This window comes from Haplochromis burtoni, unplaced genomic scaffold (genome assembly GCF_018398535.1).
Source record: "Haplochromis burtoni strain Fernald_Lab_line unplaced genomic scaffold, NCSU_Asbu1 Contig_39, whole genome shotgun sequence".
NCBI classification, from domain to species: Eukaryota; Metazoa; Chordata; class Actinopteri; order Cichliformes; family Cichlidae; genus Haplochromis; species Haplochromis burtoni.
The window spans coordinates 843,634-864,776 of record NW_024582400.1 but is presented as its reverse complement, the minus strand read 5'-3'; the positions used below and the strand labels follow the sequence as shown (position 1 = coordinate 864,776).

General features: G+C 41.7%; 1 protein-coding gene across 5 annotated transcripts; it reads right to left on the bottom strand.

Moving 5' to 3' along the window:
• Nucleotides 1-1,114: 1,114 nt before the first annotated feature.
• Nucleotides 1,115-19,779, bottom strand: stat1a (signal transducer and activator of transcription 1a). 5 transcript variants are annotated; one of them, XM_005919912.3, is made up of 25 exons: nt 19,640-19,779; nt 15,579-15,709; nt 14,684-14,828; nt 14,503-14,598; nt 12,825-12,911; nt 12,660-12,738; nt 12,196-12,287; nt 11,866-12,017; nt 11,232-11,390; nt 11,040-11,132; nt 10,565-10,624; nt 10,456-10,476; nt 10,269-10,359; nt 10,100-10,141; nt 9,344-9,433; nt 9,149-9,247; nt 8,921-9,056; nt 8,556-8,611; nt 5,667-5,764; nt 5,439-5,578; nt 4,991-5,179; nt 4,830-4,905; nt 4,653-4,749; nt 2,397-2,447; nt 1,115-1,468 (listed from the first exon to the last, which is right to left on the bottom strand). In XM_005919912.3, exons 2-25 carry the CDS (start codon nt 15,704-15,706, stop codon nt 1,436-1,438), a joined length of 2,310 nt encoding a protein of 769 aa, XP_005919974.1. In that variant the 5' UTR covers nt 15,707-15,709; nt 19,640-19,779; the 3' UTR covers nt 1,115-1,435. The 5 variants fall into 5 exon arrangements, with proteins under 5 accessions (XP_005919974.1, XP_014188378.1, XP_014188377.1 ...); XM_014332892.2 differs by having other exon boundaries at nt 5,667-5,761; XM_014332891.2 differs by having other exon boundaries at nt 15,579-15,706; nt 19,640-19,773.
• Between the last annotated feature and the right edge of the window lie 1,364 nt (nt 19,780-21,143).

Here is a 21,143-nt window from a genome sequence, read left to right as displayed (position 1 = left end):
TCTACCTGGAACCTTGTTAAGATCCAACCATGCAAAATATGATTTTTTCTGCCATTTTTCAAGTCTTAAACTTTTGACTGGGACTGTATGACCCTAAAAGAGGATATGTTTGTACTTTGCAGGTAGACTAAGCGTATTTGAATTCTGTTTTTATTTTCTTTACTCTGAGCGCTACTGTACATAGCGCCGAAGCAGCTGAAATACTAAAAATTGAAAACCATCTTTTTTTTTTTTTTTAAATGAATTTATTGAAATAATTCAGCTTCTCCTGCATCTCAGTGATAGAGCTGTGAGTCTCAGCTCACTTCCTGCCTTCACAAAGTCTAAACTTTATTAATGTATTAGATCTTTTCCAGCCTTACTGGCCAAAACTTTTGAAGAACATCCTTTGAATAGTATATTACCTCACAATGCTTTTCCTCTCACACTGCAGCATCTGTGTTTTTAGTCTGCATTGTTTAAACTCTCATCTTTGTAAAATCAGTTGCTCTGTTGACAGTACATGTACCAATCGTTATACTGATGTTACTTGGCCCAGTTTAGAAGCAGCAGAAAAATATCAGTGTAAAACCTGTAACCTTAACAGTGTGTTAGTTCAGTTTAACCTCCGAAGACCCGAACTCTTTCATGGCATGCCTTTTTAATTTCTCTTTGCTCTTTGGGCTGATTGGGACCTGAAGAACGTAAAAACAAACAATTAGCAGATTTTTTTTTATTTTTTTTTTTTACCCGATTTTTGTTTCTGACAAAAATGAGATCCACATAAGAGGACATTTGTTTTAAATTTTGATAGAACAGTGACAGCATAACGTCCTCGTAAGTGGATATCAGGCCCCTGTAGAGCAAAAACCCAGAATGTGATGTCCACATGTGGACGCCAGGTGCTAGGAGGTTAACTTGATTTTATACTTTTTATATAATTTTACAGCAACTGTTGTTTTAATGCTTTTTATTATAAAGGTAAAGATCAGACAGTATTACTGAAAGAACCCTAACCATCAAATGATGCGATGGTGGGGAAGAAGAACTCCCTTTAAACAGGAAGAAACCTCACAACAGGATCAGGGAGGGGGTGAGTGAAAGAGTAGTACCTTAAAAACAAAGCATGACTGACTCATTTTAATACAAGCATTTATTATACTGATAACATGAATCCAAACAGTCACTTATGATGATCATTTCTCATGAAGCAAGCAGAAACATTTTAAATGCTACAGTTTTACAGCAGAGGATACTGAGGGCTTTAAAGTTCACAGTTAATCAAAAAGAAACACTATGTACAAACAAAAAGGAGAACATTTTCTCCTGTTTCTGAAAGGTGACCGTGCTGTCAAAATCATACAGGAATCTATGAGTCGAGTACATAACCTGATGGCCTCTGGTGAAAAGTACAGTACAAGGAGAAGAATGAAGGTCAAAGGAATATGACTTCCCTTCAGTTTCCATCTCGAAAGTCTGCTGCACTCATCTGAAAAGAAATAAGTAAAATTTGATTTAATTTTTGTATTTTTAATATAATTCCAAATCACAACAACAGTTCCCTCAAGGCGCTTTATATTGTAAGGTAAAGAACCTACAATATTACAGAGAAAACAGAAAAACACAAAACGTGCTGGCAGTTACAGGGTAACAGGGTTAGCAAGGAAGAAGAGCTTCATGCTTTTATTATCAATGTTCTCATTTCAACAAAATTGAGACAATTTAGGCCAAAATACATCTGGGAAATATTCTCAGCTACATGAAGAACAATGTGTCCTGTAGCCAGTGGTCTAAATCACACAGTACAGAGCTCAACATCATAGAGGCAGACTGGATTACGTGAAAAAATACAATACTGAGACCAAGCACAGCTACCGACTCAAATAAAAATGAAAACAGTCAAAACTCATGTCAAAAAAGGGTCAGAAACCAGTTCAAAGTCATATCAGAAATTGGCATGTCAGAAGCCAGTCTAAAAACCAGTGGTGCAGTTTAGTTTACTGGTTAGCAGGCACGCATGCCTTATAGCTGAAAGCTTGGGTTTGGTCGACCAGCAATCCTTTGCTTCATCTTTCCTTGCACCCTCTCGCCTTCCGATCAAGTCTTGACTGCCAAATAAATGTTAAAATCTTTAGAAACCCTTCCAAAATCATGCTGGACCCTAAACTTTGAAAATAAGAACGAGGAGGGCTGTCCAAATCATGGACGGCGTGGTCCTGTCAGATGGATTTTCTTTTAAAGAAGAAAAAGAAAAAAGGAAATAAACTTAATCTACCTGGGTGGCCCACACAAGTGAGGATGATGTACTAAACACTTGAGGGAGTTTAAACATTAGTATGGCAACATGCAGCAGGTGTGTCAAAGCTACACCGACTAAACTTTAACACACAGCAGCGAAACGCTGAAGCTGCATCTACCTGATGGTCAAAGTCTTCGAGATCCAGCAGATTGTTGGCCTGAAAGCAGACCTAGAAGACAGACAGAAACATTGTAGAGGGATAGACAACAGGAACAGCTGATGCAGTAAAGGGGGGCTGGAGCCTGTCCCAACACTAGAAACTGGTGTCCATAAAAGGAAGTCCCTTTTCAATGACATCATGCAGTGCCAAGAGGAAAACCAAAACAAAAACTGTTTCTCCAGGGGCAGAAGGTCATTTATACTGCCATGTTTTTAAAAAAAGAGACTAAGATTACTCAAAATTTCTCTCTTTTCATCTCTAAATGACATCAGAGTGTAAGGATTCAGCGCCAGCTGCTTTCAGACGCCATCAATAAGCTCCTTCATCATTTTTAACTGATGGCCAAGTGAGGGGAATCACTGCTGATGGGTTTTGGACAATTGTCCCCATTCAGAGCCAATTTCCATTAATTTGCATCTTTGCATAGACAGAAGACAACAGTAACATGTTTTAGGAGGTTTGATCTTCAGGTTCACCCTCCTGGTTGCACCAAACTTGATGGTCTTGCTGACAGGACCTCTCGGTTTTGTGGCGACCTCGTTCACCAAAAAGTAAGTACACACACACACACACACACACACACACACACACACACACACACACACACACACACACACACACACACAATGAAAGTGAAGATGAACCAGAATCAGTCCAAATCCTCTGGCTCCTGCTTGCCCGCTGCAATCTGCATACTGCCACAAGGTGGTGCTGAAAGGGCCATCCACACAGAGAGCAGCAAGGTGGTGTCAATGACAACCAGCAACTTCAAGTGATGATGGGTAAAACTGAGGATTTGAGGACACATGACCAATAAGCATGTGATATTAACTTGTCCGCCACTTTGTCATTGTGATGATGTAGGATCGAGCAAATAAAGTTCCACTCACACACGCTTAGAGACCAGTTGTGAGAGAGAAATGAATTGTGATAGTTGGTGGGAAAATAATTGCTAAAGCCTCAGTTAAACGTACTGACAATTTGGTCCCTGACAACCACCTGTTGCTAGGGAAAAATGCGTATTGCCCATCCGATTGGCAAAGACCTCCTTGTGAGCAGTTGGACTTGTCTACAGACATTGCCCAACTGCTCAACATCGCTTGCCTTCAAAATAAAAGCTCTGGCAAAGGGTGACCAAGAGTGTCTGTGAAGGTTCTTAGTCATCCAGGTCATCATAGTCTAAAGAGCTTGGAAAGAAAAGCGTCTGGACCTAAAGCCACTTCATAAACGCATGGCACAACATAGAAGAACCTCCTCCACGGGACAAGACTCAGCTGTTCATCTGCATCTAAAGGACAAAGGTCGCTCTTTTAAGGATGCCAATGTTCACATTTTGGACAGAGAGGACAGATAGTTTGAAAAAGAGGAGTGAAAGACGCCATCTATGTCCACTGTGAACGACTGTCTTTGAACAGAGGCGATGGTTTACAACGACAACTGTCTGCCATCTATACGCCAGTTTTGAGATCCCTTCCCAGACACCTTAACGCCCACTCACACCCTGAGCCATCTGACCTCAGTAAATCACATGATAGGGTGGGGCTGGGCTTCACAAGGCGTACACCCGAAACCTTGGCTGATTGTGACCCACACCGTTTTCACATCTTGGACTTTGTGATTCGATAGAGGATCAATTGGGGATCCATGACCCCCTTGTGGACAATGCCACAGGGCTGGGACTCTCCACCAATTGCTCTTAGAACTGAAGAAGCTTCTTGGATAGGAGGTGAAACATCTTAGCCTCCTAGGACCTGCGTCCACATATGTGGACATCACATTTTGGGTTATTTAGACCAAAATACTCAATTTTGCTCTACAAGGGCCTGATATCCACTTACGAGGACATTATACTGCTACTGTTCTGTCAAAATTTTAAATGAATATCCTCATATGTGGCTCTGATTTTTCTTTAAAACAAAAAGGTAAAAAAAAAAATCTGGTAATTCTTTATTTTTACATTCATCGGGCCCCAATATGCCCAAATATCAAAAAGAAATTAAAAATGCATGCTTTGGAAGAGTTCGGGTCCTAGGAGGTTAAAGGAAACTTAAAGAAGTCCAGAAGCTTTTTTTCCCCAAGCACCCTAGGTTACAAAGATTGCAACTTTTACTTTGACGGTGAACAGACTTCATTTCTGGTTTGCGTTGTACTTTTTTGAAGTTTTACTACTGCTCGGCTAATACCAAATTTATAGTTTAAACAGTGCTGACTCACCACAGCGTCAATGTCTCTGGGGCTCACGTACTGCTCCAGAGCCTTGTAGTCGTCCGGAGACATCGGCATCATGTTGTCCTGTAGCCTGGACGGATGTCTGAACCACACGGACACAAACCATGATTACACGTTAAGTCTTTCTCTTTAGTCATGATGCGTTTGTTTCTCTCTGCTTACACTTCTGAAACCGAAATGAGCTCCGTCTTCATGTAGCCAGTCTTGTCCGTGTCCTCAAACTCCATCGGTTCAGCAGCTGGAAGGTAAATGAAGCTTGGATGAAGGTCTGCAGAGTATCAGAGTATTTATTGGCGAAAACCAAACGTAATGGCAGCTCTTACCCTCTGATGGTTTGGGGTAGTACTTCCCAAAGGCCTTGTCTTTGGGTATGTTGGGGTAGAGGAAGCGAAGCGGGTTCTCTGGGATGTTTTCCGCTGCCATTACCTTGTAGGTGCGGATGATGTCGGGGAGCGAGACGGCAGAAAGCTCCTTCTTCGTGTACGGCTCCACGGAGTGGAAGACCGGCTTGTCTGCGTGGAAAAAGAGACCGAAGAGATTAAATCTGAGGACTAAACCTCCTTCAAACTTACTTCTTGCACAGGACATCAAGGCTATTGGTTCATGTGGTCTGATTTGAAGTCGTAGAGAAATCTCCCAAAATAAAAATATCTCGTCAGCCACTAGAGTGCAGCCACATCTTTAGAGACGTTTAATCATGAAAACCTTCAAAATTTCAAGTTTTGTGTTGTTGAAAGTGTAAATGAAGGTCAAATGAAGTGACTTTATTACCGTGGACGTCGTGTTCGATCCAGGTGAAGGTGATGGCTCCCTCTCGGCTGCTCTCGCTGAACCTGAGCAGGAAGGTGCCCGGACACTTGTCAGTCAGCAGAGCCTTCTCCCTCTCCTTACTGATGAATCCCATGATGCAGCTGCAGGAGGAGAAAACAAACAAACTCATGTTTACCGCTTAAATTCTCCCCCCACGGACTCTCGCAGCTTCACTAGAGCGCCACTCACCCATCGTTCCAGAGGGACAGCAGGTGTCTTTTGATCAGGTCCAGGATACCTTCAATCCACAACCAGAAAGGGAACGCCTTCTCGTTTGCGCTCTGCTGCTGGACGAATCACAAAGTCTGGTTTAGTGCACGATGAATAAAAGTGATTACAGGCGAATATTTGTTGGCTCAGATCACGAGGCAGCTGCTCCAGAGTCAAGGCTTTGGAGCACGCTGCCTGAGGAGGCTGCAGCCATGGGAACGTGGCTCAAGCGTCAGTTATACTCAAAGCTTTTAAAGATTGTTTTAATGTTATTTGGGAGTAAACTTAGGTCCAATAGAAAAGAAGCTGATGACAAAGATACCCACTTGTTAGATGGATATAGATGCAGACACTGATATAAATACACTATGTTGCCAAAAGTATTCACTCAGCCATCCAAATCTTAAAATTCGGGTGTTCCAGTCATTTCCATGGCCACGACTGGATAAAATCCACCACCTGTGCATGCAGACTGTTTCTACAAACATTTGGGTCGCTCTGAGGAGCTCAGTGAATGAATGACTGAATGAATCCAGCATGGTATCGTGACAGGATGCCACCTGTGCAACAAGTCCAGGCATGAAATTTCCTTACTACTAAATATTCCAGTCAGCTGTGGGATGCAGACTTTCTCCAAAGTCAATCACCAAAGACTGCCAATGTAAAGTGTCAGATGCAGTGGTGTAAAGCACTCCACCACTGGACTCTAGAGCAGTGGAAACGTGTTCTCTGGAGCGAAGAATCACAGTTTTCAGTCTAGACCAGGGGTCGGCAACCTGGTGTAGACGCAGTCCTTATACTGCGGCTCCGCGTGGTTTGGGAAAATAAATGACAAGTATTTAGCTGACGTGTATTTTTTGTGTTAGTTCTTTTTAAACTTGTAGTTCTAAATTGGAAGATTATTGTGATTTTGAAATATAAAATTATATTTTATTATTTTTCGTCGCTCAAAATAAGCGTCACACTCGCGGAAGCCGGTATACTCGCCGAAACGCCGTGCATTTACCGAGACTTTCAACCCCTGGTAGGCCAATTATGGATCTTCAGATCCACATTATGTCAGCAGCTGCACCGTGAACTATGTTAAAAACAAACACCGCTCACGCCTCACAGATGACCGCTTACAGTCCCGCGCAAAGATGAAAGTCACTTCACTGTGCGCAGAGGTTCAGCAGCAGAAGTTCCATTGTAAACATATCACGGCAGACCCGACGATGTTTCCATGAACATGCTTTTCAGCATCTCTTTATTGACCACTTTTCACACACGGCTGCTGTACGCATGCAGTCGGCTGTAGCTTTTCAGCTCACAGCCCGACAACGCAACAGCAGAGAGAGCACAGACTTTAAGGCGGCGAGGTGTGATTGCGGGTGCCGCTCAGGTGCGTCCGCCTCCTCACATGCAGCGGCACTACAGACCACGCCCCGCCACACACATTAACCAGGTAAAATAAATATAAGTAAATAAATAAATATTTATGCAAATATTTATTTTTCATTTTTTTAGTAAATAGGGACTAGTAAAGCGCTATACAAATACAGGCTAAGGACCCCAAAGTGCTTTACACAACCAGTCATCCACACATTCACACACTGGTGATGGCAGCTACATTGTAGCCACAGCCACCCTGGGGCGCACTGACAGAGGCGAGGCTGCCGGACACTGGCGCCCTCTGACCACCACCAGTAGGCAACAGGTGAAGTGTCTCGCCCAAGGACACCACGACCGAGATTGTCGGAGCCGGGGCTCGAACCGGCAACTCTTGAGCCACAATCGCCCCGTTGCATAGTAGCGTAGTGCTTTTTTCCAATTATTTTTTTAAAATTCAGGTCAAGGCTCTGCTACGCTCCAAAAGCCCAAAGGCGATATAAGGGTGGCACACAACAGTTTTTCTTTGCTACATGGATCGTTTTCCTTTTTGTTATATTTCTTCAAGACTTCAAAATGTGTTCATTACATAAATAAAATGTAATTTTCTCTGTAGCACTTCATGGATTTCATAAGCAACACACCTTAGTTGTTCACACAAAGCATAAAGGTAAAAAACAATATATACAGTGTTATCTTCATTTTAGATGTCAAAAAGTATCTGCGGCTCCCAGTGTTTTCCTTTGCGTGGAAACCGGGTCCAAATGGCTCTTTGGGTGTTAAAGGTTGCTGACCCCTGGTCTAGACGGTACTTGTCTGACTGCATTGTGCAAAGTGTAAAGTTTGTTGGAGCGGTTATTATGATGTGGGTTGTTTTTCAGGAGTTGGGCTCAGACCCTTAGTTCCAGTGAAAGGAACATAGAGGGTTCAGCATATCAAGACATGTTGGACAATATCACGTTCTCAGCTTTGAACAGTTTGCGGATGGTCCTTCCTGGTACAACATGACTGTTCACCAGTGCACAGAGTAAAGTCAATGAAGACATCGATGAGTGAGCTTGGTGTGGAAGAACTTGACTGGCCTGCACAGAGTCCTGTCCTCAAACCAACAGTTTGACCTCACAAATGTGCTTCTGGTAAAAAATTCCTCAAAACACTCCTAAACCTATGGAAAGCCTTCCCAGAAGAGCTGAAGCTGTTATAGCTGCAAAGGGCCAACATCATATCAAACCTTATGGATTAAGAATGGGACGTCACTCAAGTTGATGTGTGTGTGTGAAGGCAGGCGAGTGAGTACTTTTGGCAGTACAGTGTATCAAACAGTCTTTACGGACTTTGTTTTTATTTGTAACTATTTACATCAACACCTGCATAATTGCATTTTTTTTTTTTAAGTTTTAACCTTTGTGATTGTTACGTTGCCCTCTGAGTCTCCTGGTTTTGAATATAAATGAAATCATTATCAGCTGGATAAATGAGGCTTATCAGACTATGGCTCACCTTGCAGAACTTGGTCCAGGGGATGAGTCCCTCCGGGTTCCTCTGAGCTTTGGTTCCTTCACAGAAAAACACCCAGGTACAAACATCTGCAGGTTATTCATGTGTGCTGCAGGTAGAAGTTTATTAGCACAGCAGTGACAGTCGGCCATTTGTTGACTTTGAGCCATTCGTTTTGGTCTGCAGCTTTCTGAGCCTCAGATCGTCTTATATTTCATCAGTAGTAAAGAAACGACAGATTGAGGGTTAAGATCTTTAGTTATAGTTAAGGTTTAAGCCTGTTATGAATAAAACAGAGACTTTAAAAGATATTTAGTGGCCTTGAATTTTCTTAAAACGTTACCACATGTTATTTTTGTGCGTCTCACCGAGCAGTTTATCAGCGAGCATGTTGAGCTGCTCCTGGTTCAGGCCTCGCTTGGTGACGGAGGAGAACTGCCAGCTGAGCACCTCGGAGAGCTGAGACCACTTCGCCGCAGGAGGGGAGAGGAAGAACTTCAGGTTCTGGAAAACATGACAGTTGGAGATCGGTAAGAGACAAAAACGAGGGTACGTGGAGGTGCTAGGAGCGGACTGAAATCAAAGCGTGTTCTCACTTTGGGCTCCGTGGTCAGCATGTTGTACCAGAGGATGGAGGCCCAGCCGCTGGGTAGCTGGCAGACGTTGGAGATGACGACCACGGGCAGAGAAATGGCCTAGAAATAAAAAAAACGACAGGAGGAAGCAGCAGGGTTTAATCTCCTCTATCAACTCCAGTTTAATTCTGAGCATGAACAAAGGGCGGGTCTCACCTCAAGTTTGATGTCGAGTCCGGACTGGTTGAGCTGCAGCTCCGACTCAAAGCTGAGCGAGTGGAGCTCCTCGGTGACGATCAGAGGACCCTGAACACCCAGAGACACACTCAGCTTACCCAAAACACACAACACCCTTCCCCAAGCCTCTGCAGGAAGCATGCAACGTTCCTGTAACTAAACTTCACTCTACATCACCAATCTACACGTAAAACCACATCAAATGTAGTTTACAATCTTTCTCCAACAAAACAAACTATGTGTCCATATCTGTCCTTACGTCACCTTTACAGAGGTTACATATAAAGTAGAACAAGGTTCCTCATATAGCTATGTAAGCTGTAATGCGGGACAATGAATTCTTTTCTTTTTCTAGTGTGCATTACATATAAAATGATTTTTCTAGGCCACTGTTAGTTCTATAAAATCCCTTCAGTTTTTCCTAAAGAACTTTTATTTTGAAGCTTTCGCACTAACATGCCCTGGGAAGCTGAAACGGTGATTTTCATGTGACATTCGGCCTGGACAGAATTACTAATTTAATGGTTATATTCCACCACACAAGAGAATAAGTGCAGAGAAGGAGGGTGCGCTCCTACAGCTAAAGAAGAGGAAGAAAAAACATCCAGGTAGACGAGCCTGTTGCATATTGAAGGCCTCTATGATGACTGTAAAACAGCCAGTATGTGACCTGCAGTCTCAAACACACAGAGCAGGTTTGTGTATTATATGGAATAAAGTTTTAAAGGCTCTTACGTCATTTGTTCTGTTTCCAGGTCCTTTCTGTTCTTTGAGTTGCTGTATGGAGATTAAGTTGGAAAGGCATCACTATTAGGGTGTCTAAGAAATCTCCCTAAATAATAAAAACAATATATAACCAGTGGAAGGGAATACTGTGGGTTTAATACTAAGACACTGATTTTACCAAATGTCTGAACTCTGCTGCCAGACTGCCGTTGGACTCCTCCATGTTCATGACTTTGGTGTTTGTCCCCAAAATGTTAAACCTCCTGAACCTGATTCAAAGATGATCAATGGAAAGCTATTAATCAGCTGCGTTACTGAATAACACGTTATATATTTCAATGTGTATGCATGGATTTCAGACGTACCCTTTCTTCTCTGTAACATCCCTGAGGAGAAAAAAAAAAGTGTTACATATTTGGAAACATGCAGCATGATGATTCAAAGCGGCAAAAGCAAAGGTGAGAATTTGCTTACTTATCAAACAGGGCCTTGACTTTGAGCTGGTAGTTAAACTCTTGCAGTTTCACCAGAAACCTGAACAGAAAGGAAACGAGACTGAAACAGGAAGCTGACGCACACCAACGGATAAACATCACCTGACGCAATTTCTGTGTTTTCATTTCATTTGGGTACAAAACAAAGAAGGAAAAATTCTTATTTTATTTATTTTGTGGGATGAAGAACTCTCTTTTAACAGGAAGAACCCTCCAGCAGAGCCAGGCTCAGGGATGTATAGATAGTATGGATACCAATGTTGGTATCAGTATTGGATCAATACCAAGCATGACAGGACCAAGAGTGGTAATAAACTGGTTCTGTTTTATTTATTTTTTTTAGAAATTATATAAATGAGAAATTATATGAATTATTATATAACTTATATAAATGTAAAAATGATTTAGTGGTCAGGGCAGAAAGACACGTAAACACTTCACATTTAACTTCTTACCGAAGTTTCACCGTAAACTGGACGCCTGTTTTCAACACCAGTGGTCTCTGTGGGTGGGTGGGCATGCAAGGCTGCCTCTCTACAACTAGAGAGCTTCACACAGATCAGAACCCAGGTTAACAGCCAATAATAACACTCAGCAATAATAATGGTAATAATAATAATAACAATAAAGAGTGAAGGGTTTCATACTTTGAGAGCAGGTTTTTGAGGAGCTCCAGAGCTCGGCCTTCCAAGTAAGCCTTCTTCACTGTGATGGGGTCGTTCTCATAAGTGAACTTCTGCTCCAGCTCCTGCAGCTTCTTCAGGTGCTGACGGACCTGCTGCAGACTCTCCGCTACTGCCGTGAACCTGCAGGAGGGCGAGGACAGGAGATCAGATAACACACCAATATAAAAGGTTGTCAACAGATGAAGCACCCAGTCGACCGAAGAACTGTTCATGAACTGGACCCTGGATTACTTTTGGTTCTCCATTTACTTTCAGTCATTTATCTCCTCCATTTAGGATCTTTCCATATCGTTTAGTGACCACTTTCATCTGTTTATCTACCATGTTACGTCTTTTATCAAACTATTTTAACATCTTATTAAACCCCTTTAACTTTTCTTCTCAAACAGGTTCACATCCTCGCAGGTGTTTAATCAAAATGAACTGATGAAAAAAACTGATGGAAAAATTAAGAGGTAGACGATGAGGAAGGTGAGGGAAATATTAAATATAGGTGGAAGAATGAAAAAGACACTAAGATTGATGGCTAAGCAGACGAGGAAGTGAAGAAAGAGGCAATTAAAGAGGAAGAGATGGGATGGAGAGGGCGGCTCACCAGTTCTGCAGCTGGTCCACGCAGGCGTTGGGCGGGCCACCAATGCAGGCGATCTTCTGACGCTGCTTCCAGTCAGGCAGCTCCTCGGAGATCAACTCTGCCAGCAGGGCCTGAGTGACGTTCAGCAGCTCGTTCAGCCCGAGCACAGCGTCCTAAAAAAATCAAAACAAAAAAACCCACACCCAAGAGTCCATCGCATCAGTCACATCAAATGTCCTGTTATGGCGTTTAAAACTCCTCAGAAAGAAAAAGTTTATAAGATCAAAATGACTTTATTGTTACAGCCCAGTGACCTCAAAGGGATTATATGTTAGTCGTGTTTCTCGTCACCTGACGCTTGGCTTTCAGCTCAAAGCACATCCTCCCGACTGTCATCTTCTCCTTCTCCAGCTCCTTCACCGTCATGCCGTTCATTTCATTCTCTGTGGAGGAAGAAGGAAAAAAAATCCACACAATTAAAACTTGGAAGCAACATAGATTAAATTTTAAATGAAGTTTTAAGAGCATTTAATATATGTCAGTTTGGAAAAGGCCTTTCACTCTTTACCAACACGAGCTACTTTGTTCCAATTTTTTAAGATCAGATCACCGCATTTGGCAACAAGTGCGCTTTAGCTCAAAACCTCAAAACTCCGTCAGCTCTCTGAAATTATTTCTCTGCCTCCAAGAACTCAAATTGCCCCTTGACATGTTGATCTTCACTGTAATACCAAAAGTACTTCCTCAGCCATCCAAATCACTGCAATCACATTTTGGGGTTTGGCTCTACAGCTGAGCCTGGACGATTTCCTCACCTCTGTTCTTCAGTGTGTTGACTTTGAAGTCATACTCGTCCTGCAGGTCTTCTACGTTCTTAATGTTCTGATCCACCACCTGATAGTCAAAGAGCCCGTTAGAGATTTTCCAGCAGAGCCGGGCCAACCTCGAGCTGGGACCTACACGCTGCGTAATAGTTTTACCTGGACTATGTGCTTCATCTCTTTCACTTTGTTGTCCAGCTTCTGTTTCTCCACCACCATGGCCGACACTGCCCCATCGGTCTCATCCTACCGAAACAGAGGTCACACATTTTAACGTCTGCGAAACAGAAACAGGTTTAGACTCTTCGGGACCTTGAAAAGTGAAACTGAATTCAGGTATTAATTTAGACATAGAGGTTAAAGTTCTGCTAAACGAAATCAGATCAAGATTACACCCACTCCAAGTGTCTCAATCTTAAGACAAAATCCGCTCTCCTTAGCTAACATTAAGCATCATTATCACGGAGTATATCGTAGTTTTGATAGCAAAACTGCATCAATCTTAATGTATGTGGTGTAGATGAACAGAAACCCGTGCTGCTACCCTCATGTTTAATCAGATTTCTAGATAAGGCATTTAAAAGTAAAAACAAAGAAGAGAGAAGAAAACAGAGAATCGCAAAACATGCTAAATAAAGAAGGAACACTTGCTGTAGTTTTAAGGTGTTCAGACTTTTCAGGTATTTGACAAGTGTTCTGACTTGTAGACGTATCACTTGGGTCATAGTTTTGTCCACTGATCTGTCTGCAGAGGAGCAAATTTTAGCCAGTTTCTCATCAGGGCCAAAAACATCACTCTGGGATCGATGAGGATATCACAGGCAAGTATTTCCTTTTCCAGGCATGTCCCACCGGGAGAGGCCCCAGGGCAGACCCAGGACACAGCTGGCATGCCTTGGTGTTCCTCCAGATAAGTGGAGGAGGTTGGTGGGGATGGCTTGGGAGAGGGAGGCCTGGGCATCTCTGCTTGGGCTGCTGCCCCCGTGACCCGGCCCCGGATAAGCGGAAGAAGATAGATGGATGGACAGATGGTATTTCCTTTTAAATTAAAAGTAATTTATCCCACAAGCGTTGCAGTTTTATACATGAAAAAAAAAAGGTATAAGGGGTGTAATGAAGTAGATCCTTTCCAATTCTTTCTATCTTTTAGATCTAGTAGAAGGTTGCTTTAATCTTCTGATTACGGCTTGTGGCTGTGAAATAGAAATTTCTGTGTTTGAATGGAAAGATATCATGCAGATGAAAAATTACTGGGTAAAAAAACAAAAAAAGGATGATTTATTTTTTACTCTGTGAGAGTAAGAGAATATAAACAGCATGAAGGTGAAATGGTTTTTACAGCTTTATTTAATGCACTAAAGTTATAGTACATAAGAAAAAAGCTGATTCTGAGGTTGTTTCTGTTGGTTTTTCATTTTGAAGAATGAGAACTCAGTCCCTGTGTGCATATTGGGCTTTGATTCATAGAGCATGCAGACGTGTACGCACCATGCATCAGCATGATTTTGGAGCATTCAAGCAGCCATTAAGTTGGAAAAGTAATACAATTCTTATCATTTGTTCAGCTATTTTTGTCTTGAAAGCATCTTTTCTCTTGCTTTAAGTTGCATCTGGTAGGATTTACGATGGTCTACCTGCACCAGAAGCTGGCTGTAATCCACCTATAAGCTGTTTGAATCCTGAACACTCGTCTATAATTTAAACCCCAGATGTGTGAGCCTAAAAGTAAATGTGTATTTAAAGCCAGAGTCTGATTAACGGAAGGATTTAGATCTGTCGGGTGTTATTCTGCTGTCATAGTTATGTTCTAACAACGAAACCGAGCTGCAGCTTTTACCTCTGTGCTCTTTGCAATCTCCAGTATCTTCAGCTCCTCCTTCAGGTTTCTGGAGATGATCATGGCCATGTGGACGGGATCTTCCTGGAAGCGATCCTGGAGAGAGAACCGCTCGTACTTTTAGTTACATAAAGGAATTTAACCTGCCTCACACAGAAGTGTTCCGAATCCAGGGTCGGACCTGCAAGTTCCTCTTGATCTTGCGAATGTTGTGCTGCAGCAGGAAGTTGTTCTCCAGAGCGAAGCGGCTGTGTTGGTCGTCCAGCTGAGCGAGAAGGTCGTGGAAACGAACCGTGGCCAGAGAGTCCTGCATGGCCACCGTGTCCCTGAGGAGACCACAGTAAGTCTTTGAGTAGCATGAACAGAAGACGCTCAGTTTGGGGTTAACCTTGAAAGGGTTACAAATTGGTTTTCAGCAAATGCTGTGCTTCAACAAAACCTTTATCCAAATATTGAGAAGTCCATGATTATCAGTCTCATTAGCTCAAACACTTTTGCTTTGGTCTGATAAAAATCTAGCAATAGAACCGTTAATGAACAGATGCTGAAATGATGATGAAGGACAGGTATTTCTGCACTTTTACAACCAGGATTTTATGGGCTGTGAGGACTTCCCCCACATGTAATTAACTTTTTGCAGCTGAACCAAAACTCTCAATATGCGCAAAGATATCCCTGCATTGTGGATACAATGTCGTGAAGCTTTCCATATCCTTGGTGACCCTGTTGTTTTCCAGTGCAGGACCATAGACCCAGATCCACGTCCACAAGTGTGAGCTCGCTTCTGTTTGGTCTACGATGTCGATACAAATGCACCTACAGTTTTCTTTTCCATCAGGACATCCAGTTTAACCTTTGCTTTGATTTACTTTGCAACCTTTGATTTTCTTGTTTTAGTGTTAGTTATTCCTCTTTTTATTGTATGGAGGGATATGCCAGATAAAAAAAATTCAGGTAAATCAGTACAGGTATTACAATAAAAACAACTTTTTAATGGCTCAAACGAGTCGATGAGAAACGTTTGCCAAAAAAAAAACAAAAAAAAAAAAACGCTGCCCTTTATTCGGACTTCTTACCAGTCTATGCTTTCGATCCACTTGCTCAGGTACTGACGGATGTCCATGGGGAACGAGTCATCGTACAGCTGATCCACCTGCTCCAGGTACTTGCTGTCCAGCATCTGAAGCTGGCCCCACTGCGCCATCTTCTGGTGAATGAAAGCAGCTCTGTCAGGACATTTTTTGCGCGATGTGGCACAGTCTACGCAAAAGACGGGAGAGTCTAAAAGCTGCATTCTCACTAATGACCAGCAGGGGTAACCTGTGAGGTAGCCTCTTCCCTATGGGCTCAAAATGTGGTCATAAATATATTGTACTTGTAAAAAAGATTTGTATGTGTAAAAAAGATTTGTGCGTGGACTTAGCCCAAAAAAACCCTGCAAGTTACAATTACGAATTTTGACCCTAGTTTTCTTCCTTTCATCTGATTGGTGAATGTCATGTCAATCACAAATTAAACAATCCAATCAGAGAACAGATGGGTTTGGCTGTCGGAGGGGCGCTTTTTTGAACTGCAGGTCCTTGAAGGGTAATCTCTATATAAATATCCGATAGCAGCTAGATCCCCTTACTTTCAGCAGCTGTTGAAAGGATAAAGTTGTGGTATGTCAGTGGTTAGAAATACATTATTACTTTAGGATTAGTTTAACACAATGTCAGGGCTGACCCAGGACCATTGCTGTGAGTCACAGTGCGCAGCATAAAAGTCCTTTCACATTGGACGCAGGATGTGCTGCTAATGCTAATTGCTAACTAAAAGCAAAGGATCCAGAATTTGTTGCTGGCTGCTGGGCTCTGTGGGTTTTTGCAGCAGCTCTGCCTGTACTAGATGCACCTGCTCCTTGTTGTTTTTATCTCTGACTTTATGTGAACTACAAGAGTTTCTGTTTTTTTTGCTAGTTCTTCAAATGTTCAATAAAAACATGTATGCTAATTCATAACGAAGAAAGCTTTGTAATGAAGACTGTCATTTCCAAAACACTGGCCCCCCTGCGTCTGCAGCGCTGTTGAAAAGGCTGTGGAAGTCCCTGTATTAAACACGTAGACCTGTGACACAAAAATCACCAAACTCGGACGACCACAGACTGTTTTCCTTCGTGGTGATGAAGGAAAACGCTGGGTTGGCATGTAAAAGGGCATTTATTCCCTTCAAAGACCTGCAGTTCAAAGAAAGCGCCCCTCCGACAGCCAAACCCATCTGTTCTCTGATTGGATTGTTACATTTGTGATTGACATGACATTGACCAATCAGATGAAAGGAAGAAAAATAGGGTCAAAATTCGTAGTTGTAACTTGCAGGGTTTTTTTGGGCTAAGTCCACACACAAATCTTTTTTGCACATACAAATCTTTTTTACGCACGCACAAATCTTTTTTACAAGTACAAAATATTTATGACCACATTTTGAGCCCATACTTCCCCTGCTCAGTGATGCCAATAAAATAAACTCTTGGTGCGTTTTTTCACTAAAATCTGTATTTTCACATCTTGCTAATTAAACATGAACTTAATTTTATTGCTTTTTATCCGTGTTAGTGTCAGAAATAAGAGGTAATCAGTGCCACTCAGTTTCAAAACAACAGGTAGGTGATGGCTAAATTGCTCAGCTTCATCATTTTCCTAAAAAGCACAAAAGGTGGCTACATATATACAGGCTTTTCTACCGAGCATCAGGCAAGATTATTCACCATTTTAGTTTCACAGATAAGAAATGTTAAAGCATTTTTTCTGTCATACATATCCTGTTTCATGGTGGATGTTCGTGCACCACAGCCTCAAACAATGAGGACAGTGTATGTGCGAGTAATCGCTCTAGCCTCAGACTGCTCTAAATACTCAGTTTCAAAAATTTATTTTCCTACTCTTTGATCTTTATGATGTCATGGAGGGCACATATTTCTAACATGTGCAACAAAAGTCTTGATAGTGAGGGGCAGCCAATCAGAGCTGCTTAAAGTCAGCTTAAAAGTGAAGGAGCTAAAACAGCTTAGACAGAGAATGAACTGGAGACCAAGCATGAGATAAATAAAAATGGTAAATGGCCTGTATTTGTATAGCGCTTTTCTAGTCCCTAAGGAACCCAAAGCACTTTACACAACCTGTCATCCACCCATTCACACACACATTCACACGCTGGTGATGGCAAGCTACATTGTAGCCACCCTGGGGCGCACTGACAGAGGCGAGGCTGCCGGACACTGGCGCCACCGGGCCCTCTGACCACCACCAGTAGGTAACGGGTGAAGTGTCTTGCCCAAGGACACAACGCCCGAGACCAAGCTGGCGCTCAAACCGGCAACCTTCCGATTACAAGGCGAACTCCCAACTCTTGAGCCACGATCGCCCCCATATAATATTATTATTATTATTATTCTAATCTGGGAATCATGCAAAGCTACTCTAGCAGAGTCCAGGAGTGAAAATATGGAGCTGGAAATAAGCAGAAAAAGTCTGATTTTATATACTTTTTCACTGGTGTGTCATCAAAGACTGAAGAAAACCCTAGCTGGGTTATTAAACGCCCACAAAAGCAGATCATGTGTGTAAATTTATCGACATGTATGTCACATTTCTGTCTGCAGTCTTCCGCTGTAGACACACAACAGTTAATAAAAACATACAGAATCTATTATCATGAGGCTGTGAGATCAAAGTGGCAGAAATCTGAGACTTTTTAAAAAACCCTTTAAAGGGAATTTACGCTTTTTGAGAATTCGCTAGACGTGGATACTTGGTTAAAGTTTATATACAGCGTAGATGTGTATAATAATCCTGAATAAATAAAGGAAACATTTTTTAGTCATTTGTTCCGAGCTTGGTTTTCTAAGAACTCATCTTAAATCCATAAATATATGAGGATAATTCAATAATTTGAAGATCTAATTGAAAATATTTTTTTATTTCTGACTCTCCTTGCATCACTGTGGACAGAAGACAAAGGTCAGGAAGCTCCCAAACATTTTTCTCACTACAGAAAACCAGCTGCTTGTTTACAGTGTGAGAAATTGTGAAATGATAAGTGCTGACTCGAGGATTGTCACGGGCTGCCACCCGCCTCCTTCCTGGCTCAGTTGTGCTCTGACTTAAGATCAGAAAGTAAAAACAAAGAAAGATGTGTGTGATGATGTAAAGGAACATCCAACACTGATTTCTGTTAAAAGCAGCTGGATTTCATAGACACTGAAGCTCAAACTGTAATTAGCTGCACAGATTAATTCCCATATTGTAAAACAGGATTGTTTGACAGCTAAAGAAGAGACAAATTAACATTTTTGTTGTTTTTTTTTTTTTTTAAATCAAACGCAATCTTATCTGTATTTATCTTGTTCCAAGTGGCTAAACCTGAATGTAGGAGGCGTCTAAGGTCAGCTTAGGTTTCAATTTCCCCACAAATGAGACTCTGCCTCCAGCATCAGTTAAAAAATATATCATTAAGAGTATTTAAACGTATGTGTATCTATATATATATGACCTAATTCCACATTCATGAGACGATCATAGCCAATAAATCCATTTCACAGCTTTAATTTTTAATCTTTCTGGCTCCCCAAGTCACTTAAGGCAGCCCTGTGGTCCTTTCCAGCTCTCCTCAGCCAAACTCTAATCGGTAATGTGTCTTTTTTAAGATTCAAGCAGAGCCCCTTATTTTAACGTCTAACAATACAAGACTCAATAAATTATCTATATGTTGGTGCCTCACCTGAGAGATCGGCATATACAATAATTTATCTGGTGTTACACATCGACTAAGATCCCGACTTTTACACGGGGTTGACAGGTAATTATTTACGTTTCGGACCCCTAATGGTTGGAGGTATGGACGTAAGCGTGTAAAAAGTTAAGATTTGATTTAAATAACGGCTACGGACAGATACACAAATATTAACACATACACAGAGGAACGCTTATATCCCGTAAACTGCCATCAAGTGTTTGCAGGAGTCGTTTTTTTTAAGCATTACCGATTAGCAAGTTCAAGTTTAAGTGCTCTCCTAGCACGGCTTGCTGTGTAAAAGGGTCACAGATGCGATTTATATAAAACAACGTCACCTTTTGAACATGTAAGTCATGTAACTTACCTTTAATGTAAAGGTAACGTGTACAAGCTTCCACGGGAAGTAAGTTGTGTTTCCGAAAACGCTTGAGTCCCTAAATGTGCCTAACAAGCCACACAGCTCTCCTACCTTTTTTCTACTCCAGTGGCGCAGCTTACTTTACGGAACACTATCAGCCAATCACCGCACACCATTTACGACAAGCCCCCGCCCTTTTCCACGAGACAGCCAATCACAAAGAGGGAAAAACGGCTGTTGTTGACAGCTACCAAGCATGCCTGAAAAAAAATACACAGGAGTTTTTTTGTTTAAAGCTGCCCCTGTAAGCATAACATCAAGAGTCAAGATGTATTTTGTCATTGTACAAAGTCAAACAGAATGACACTGTACATAAAATGTATTTTTAATTGAGTTTAAAGCAACATGACGCAGGCTTTTCGGAGGGAGGAAGTCAGTACACAGAAGAGCCAAGAGTGACCACGTGTTTTCAGAGAAAGCGAAAGCTGCAAGGACGCCTACAACTCTGAAACTGAAACTTAACTTAAAAATTATGTTTGATCGTTGACATGTGAAAAAATTCTGGAATAAGAAAGTAATAACTGAAAATAAAAGACGTATTTAAAAAACATAACAAAAAAACTAAACTTTAAAAAAAAAATCTTATTGTAGTCTAAATATCAAAAGTTATAATCTTGTACCGACAACAAAAAGGTGCTAATCACCGGTTTTAAAACGTAATTATTTCACTAATATTTATTCTTTGTAGTTCTTATATTTTACAAAGTTGAAAACTTCAATGGAGAACAAAAGTCTTGCCCCAGCCCACATTTCTTCCAAGAAGTCAGAATTTCCTGTAATTTTCTAAGTGGTTTTGAGCAGTATTTCCCCAGGCTTTCCAAAGACCTCTCAAAGTTTTTCTTTGGGCATTAGCTACATTTCCACTTCACTTAAGTCTTTCAGAGGAAAAAAAGAAGTGGTAGATGCATCTGGACCTTCAGCTGATCCATCTAATGTTCACTGAAGCCTCATCAGAAATGGTCTCAGTGGAAGGTGGCTGTCAGGAAGCCATTCTTAAACAGGAAGGGGAACAGGAAGAAAAGGCCTGAACTGAAAGGAAGTGGAAACCAGTTTGATGGAGTGATGAATCCAGATCTGAATGTTTATGGTTCTAATCATCATTAATATGCAGACCGGTAGGCAGAAAAGAGGTACAGTGAGTGTTTACAGTCATCTGTAAAACATGGTGGAGGCTCCGACATTGTTTGGGCTGCATTTCAGTCAACGATATTGAAGATCTTTGTCAAAACTGATGAATTATCAACATAGAAAAGTACCATCACATTTTGATCCAGCATGCAATACCATCTGGAAATCATCTGATTGGAAACAGTTTCATTTTTCTTCATGACAATGATCCAAAACACACTGCCAATGCAGTAGAAACATACCTGGATAGACAAAAAACACAGAGTGGAACACTATCGGTCATGGATTGGCCTCCCCGGAGCCCGGACCTCAACATTATTGA